Source organism: Rattus rattus, chromosome 8, assembly GCF_011064425.1.
Source record: "Rattus rattus isolate New Zealand chromosome 8, Rrattus_CSIRO_v1, whole genome shotgun sequence".
NCBI classification, from domain to species: domain Eukaryota; kingdom Metazoa; phylum Chordata; class Mammalia; order Rodentia; family Muridae; genus Rattus; species Rattus rattus.
The window spans coordinates 4,408,045-4,413,700 of record NC_046161.1 but is presented as its reverse complement, the minus strand read 5'-3'; the positions used below and the strand labels follow the sequence as shown (position 1 = coordinate 4,413,700).

The 5,656-nt window shown below is 50.0% G+C and overlaps 1 protein-coding gene across 1 annotated transcript in view; it reads left to right on the top strand.

The window, feature by feature from the left end:
• The first annotated feature begins 282 nt into the window (after positions 1-282).
• Positions 283-5,656, top strand: part of LOC116907202 — an 8,171-nt gene continuing 2,797 nt past the window's right edge. Inside the window, 3 exon segments of the mRNA XM_032910160.1 lie at positions 283-2,021; positions 2,024-4,870; positions 4,873-5,092. Coding sequence (XP_032766051.1) covers positions 455-2,021; positions 2,024-4,870; positions 4,873-5,092 — 4,634 coding nt within the window. The 5' untranslated portion in view covers positions 283-454.

Genomic DNA, 5,656 nt, shown 5'->3' with positions numbered 1-5,656 from the left:
AGTCTTACATTGGGGGCTCGTCCGGGATCGGAGATTCTCTACCCAAAGACCACCGAACACCCACTGGGAGGTAAGCTGGCCAGCATTCGTTGTGTTCTGTCTCATCTTGCTGTAGTTTTGCTGAGTGGCTTGCTTCATAACTGCTTGGTTACTGGATTTGAGTCTAGACTGTTAGTGTTTGAGCGGGCTAGAGAAGGAGCTGACGAGCTCGGACTTCTCCCCCGCAGCCCTGGAAGACGTTCCAAGGGTGTTTGGAGCCCGATTTGTCGGGGCTCAGTCCGTATCAGAAGGATACGTAGTTTTGGTGGAGGGTGAGGGATCCGGACCCTCAGTGCACCCCTCCGACTTTTTACTTTCAGTTTTGCGCCGTAGCCGAGTGGCGCGCTTGACTGTTGCTTGTTTGACTGTTGTGTGTGTTTGTCTTGTTTGTTCTCTAATTTACCTTGAAACTAACATGGGACAGTCTTTAACAACACCTCTGAGTCTTACTCTCGACCACTGGAAGGACGTCAAGGACCGAGCAGATGAACAAGGCGTCGAAATTAAGAAGGGGAAGTGGCAGACCCTCTGCACTTCTGAGTGGCCCACTTTTGGGGCCGGATGGCCCGTGGACGGTACTTTTAATAAAACTGTTATTTTACAGGTCAAGGATCAGATCTTCCATAAAGGACTACATGGACATCCTGACCAGGTGCCTTACATTATCACCTGGGAAAGCCTTGCCTTTGAGCCCCCTTCTTGGGTGCAACCCTTTGTAGACTTAAGTTGGCCCCCTACTCCCTCAGCCCCACTTGCTTCTCTCTCAACCCCTTCCTCTCTCTATCCTGTCCTTACCAAGAAGGAATCTCCTAAAACTACATCTAAACCCAAACCGGTGCTTCCGGAAGATTCTAATTCTCCCCTCATAGACCTCCTATCTGAGGAGTCTCCTCCATATCCCGTTTCTACCAGTTCAGCTCAGGAGGCAGAAGCAAGACCGCCTGCCCTCCCAGAAGCCGAACCCCAGTCTGAGGCAGCATTTTCTCCAATAGCAGGGAGACTGCGCCATAAGAGGGAAGCAGCACCGGATTCGACCTCTCAGGCCTTTCCCCTTAGACAGGGAACGGGAGGGCAGACCCAGTATTGGCCCTTTTCCGCGGCCGACATTTATAACTGGAAGCAGCACAACCCCCCTTTTTCCAAGGACCCAGTGGCCCTTACTGAACTAATAGAATCTGTCTTACTCACACATCGGCCCACTTGGGATGATTGTCAGCAGCTTTTACAGGCTCTTTTGACTTCGGAAGAAAAACAGAGGGTGTTTCTAGAAGCCAGGAAGCACGTCCTGGGGGATGATGGGCGTCCTACTCAGCTGCCTGATGCAATTGATGATGCATTTCCACTCACAAGGCCGAACTGGGACTTCAATACGGTTGACGGTAGGGGACACCTACGCCTTTACCGCCAGTTGCTCTTAGCGGGTCTCCGAGGGGCTACCCGGCGCCCAACCAATTTGGCTCAGGTGAAGCAGGTATTACAGGGGGCCGATGAGACCCCCTCAGCTTTCTTAGAAAGACTAAAGGAGGCCTATCGCATGTATACACCCTATGATCCAGATGACCCAGGGCAGATGACGAGTGTCTCTATGTCCTTCATCTGGCAGGCTGCGCCAGATATTAGGGCTAAGTTACAGAGATTGGAGAACCTACAAGGTTATACGCTGCAGGACTTGCTTAAGGAAGCAGAAAGGATTTTTAATAAGAGAGAGACACAGGAAGAGAAGGAGGAAAGAGTACGTAGAGAGAAAGATGAGAGGGAGAGGAAGAGGAGCAAGGAGCTGAATCGGATTTTGGCCGCCGTAGTTCAGAGTCAGGGAAGGAAGGGAGATAGGAAGGGAATTCGAAAGGGGCTGAAGCTGGACAAAGATCAGTGCGCCTACTGCAAGGAAAAAGGACATTGGGCCCGAGATTGCCCTAAGAACCCTAAGAATTCCCGTGGACCCCGGAAGAAGTTGGAGACCTCCCTTTTGACCCTAGATGAAGATTAGGGAGGTCAGGGCCAGGAGCCCCCCCTGAGCCCAGGATAACTCTTGAAGTCGGGGGGCAGCCAGTTACCTTTCTAGTAGACACAGGAGCTCAACATTCAGTCCTCACCCGGGCTCATGGACAGCTCAGTGACCGGACGGCCTGGGTGCAAGGAGCCACTGGTGGCAAGAAATATCGATGGACTACAGATTGCCGGGTTCAGTTGGCTACTGGTAAGGTGACTCATTCTTTCCTACATGTTCTGGATTGTCCATACCCTCTGCTGGGCCGTGACTTGCTTGCTAAACTAAAAGCACAAATTCATTTTGAAGAAGGAGGGGCCCGGATAACTGGCCCTCATGGGACCCCTCTTCAAGTTCTGACCCTTCAATTAGAGGACGAATACAGACTATATGAACCGGGACATGACAATCCACAAACTACAGAAATAGACTCTTGGGTCACGAAGTTCCCACTAGCCTGGGCAGAGACTGGGGGAATGGGACTAGCGCTTCAGCAGCCTCCTCTAATTATTCAACTAAAGGCCACTGCAGTTCCAGTGTCTATAAAGCAGTATCCCATGTCACAGGAAGCCTAGCAGGGCATAAGACCACATATTAGAAGGCTTCTGAACCAGGGCATTTTAGTCCCTTGCCGGTCGCCATGGAATACGCCCCTGCTACCTGTTAAAAAGCCAGGAACTGGAGATTACAGGCAAGTACAAGATTTAAGAGAGGTCAATAAAAGGGTAGAAGACATCCATCCGACAGTCCCAAACCCTTACAACTTACTCAGTACTCTGCCCCCTACACATACTTGGTACACGGTTTTGGACCTGAAAGATGCTTTCTTCTGTCTCCAGCTCAGCCCGGAAAGTCAACCTTTGTTTGCCTTTGAATGGAAAGATCCGGACTTGGGACTTTCGGGTCAATTGACCTGGACTAGATTGCCCCAAGGATTTAAGAATAGTCCCACTCTGTTTGATGAAGCTTTACATCAGGATTTGGCTGATTTTCGAGTCCAGTACCCCTCTCTCATACTTCTGCAATACGTTGATGACCTGCTTTTGGCAGGTGCCACTGAGAGGGCCTGCCGTTTGGGGACAGAATCCCTCCTGCAGACTCTGGGGCGCCTAGGCTATCGGGCCTCAGCGAAAAAGGCCCAAATATGTCAAACTCAAGTTACTTATTTAGGGTATCAGTTGAAAGATGGGCAGAGGTGGTTGACCTCAGCTCGAAAACAGACTGTGGCTGGCATTCCGGTTCCCAAGAGCCCCCGTCAGTTGAGAGAGTTTTTAGGCACGGCAGGGTTCTGTCGCCTCTGGATCCCGGGTTACGCCGAGATGGCTGCTCCCTTATACCCGCTTACTAAACAAGGGACGCTTTTCCAGTGGGGACCGCAACAACAAGAGTCCTTTGACAACATCAAGCGTGCCTTGTTGTCCTCCCCTGCCCTTGGCCTCTCGGATGTTACCAAGCCTTTTGAGCTATTTGTAGATGAAAAACAAGGCTACGCAAAAGGGGTCCTTACACAAAAATTGGGGCCCTGGAAGCGACCAGTGGCCTATTTATCAAAGAAGTTAGACCCCGTTGCCTCAGGATGGCCACCTTGCCTGAGAATGGTAGCAGCAATTGCACTCTTGACTAGGGATGCTAATAAGCTGACCCTAGGACAGCCTCTGACTATCTTGGCGCCTCATGCGGTAGAGGCCCTGATAAAACAACCTCCTGACCGATGGCTCTCTAATTCTCGCATGACTCATTACCAAGCTATGTTGTTAAACACGGAGAAGGTCCAGTTTGGCCCGGTGGTGGCTTTGAATCCGGCTACCCTACTCCCCTTACCAGAAGGAGCTGAACCACATGACTGCCTCCAGATTTTAGCAGAAACACATGGAACCAGACCAGATCTAACGGATCAGCCTCTTCCGAATGCTGACCACACCTGGTATACGGATGGCTGCAGTTATGTCGCAGATGGGGAGCAGAGGGCCGGAGCTGCAATCACCACCGAAGATGAGGTAATCTGGGCAAGTGCCTTACCTGCAGGCACCTCCACTCAACGAGCCGAGCTCATCACCTTGACACAGGCTCTCAAGATGGCAGAAGGTAAGAGGCTAAATGTATATACTGACAGCCGTTATGCATTTGCTACCGCACATATTCATGGTGAAATCTACCGAAGACGGGGATTACTTACATCAGAAGGAAAAGAGATCAAAAATAAGGCTGAGATCTTAGCTCTCTTAAGGGCACTATTCCTACCAAAAGGACTGAGTATCATACATTGTCCAGGACACCAGAAGGGACAGAGCCCAGAAGCTCGGGGAAACCGGTTGGCAGATGCTTCGGCTCGAAAGGCTGCAGAGAAAGGACAGATCCTGACTCTGGTCAGTGCAGATAACCATGAGCAAGTCTCTCCATGGCCATATGATTCAGAGGACATAGACCTCCTAAAGAAAATGGGGACCGTATACTCTCCTCAACTAAAACGATGGGTCTATATTGAAAAGATTGTCATGCCTGCAAAATTGACTTTTGAATTAATATCTCATTTACATAAGTTAACCCACCTGGGAATCAAGAAGATGAGAACTCTCCTGGAGCAAGAAGAAATAGGTCTTCACCTTTTGGGACAGGGTCAGGCCCTGCGAGAAGTGACTGAAAACTGCAAAGCTTGTGCCCAAGTGAACCCAGGGAAAGTGAAAAATGGTATTGGGACTCGTCCCAGGGGACATCGTCCTGGCATCCACTGGGAGATTGATTTTACTGAAATCAGACCAGGTATGTACGGATACAGATATCTGCTGGTGTTTGTGGATACATTTTCAGGATGGGTGGAGGCCTTTCCCACCAAACATGAGACTGCAAAATAGTCACCAAGAAACTTCTTGAAGAAATTTTTCCCAGGTATGGTATGCCTCAAGTCCTGGGATCGGACAACGGGCCCGCTTTCGTTTCCCGGGTAAGTCAGTTGGTGGCCAAATTACTGGGGATTGATTGGAAACTACATTGTGCATACAGACCCCAGAGTTCAGGACAGGTAGAGCGTATGAATAGAATAATTAAGGAGACTTTATCCAAACTTACGCTTGTCCCCGCCAGCGGGGACCCAGTTATTCAGGGTCCCGAAGAGGCTTTCTACCTGTGGGCCAAAATGGGGGTGAAGAGAAGAAGGAGACCAAGCAAGAGTTCTGTTGTCAAGGTCTCATTTATTGGGATGAACATTGCAGCTTTTAAGGCTTTCAGGTAGGGGGAGTGACCTCAGTGAAATATGAAGGAGGGGGAGATGAGGGTATAGGCAGTGATAGCTGGAGGCAAAAGTCAAAGGCGATGAGGTCAGGTGGTGGAGACACTGGGTGTTGACTGAGGAGATAACTGGTATCTGCTCGAGCTGAGGCATTCCTTGATGTTATACTCCTGTGCCGAATTCATGGGAGAGGCTTTATCCAACAATCTTAAGACTTATGGCAGTCATCTAAGGGGTGAGTCTCTGTGGCCAAACAGCCCAGAGTCACCTTGAACCATGCAGTCAAAAAGCGGCTAGGGCCCAAATCCAATATGGCTCCGTGCATCTCCCCATTTTTTTTTATAAAAAAAAACCATTAGGTGGAAGTAGTGGTCTGAGAGAGATCAGACATGCCTCACAGAGTG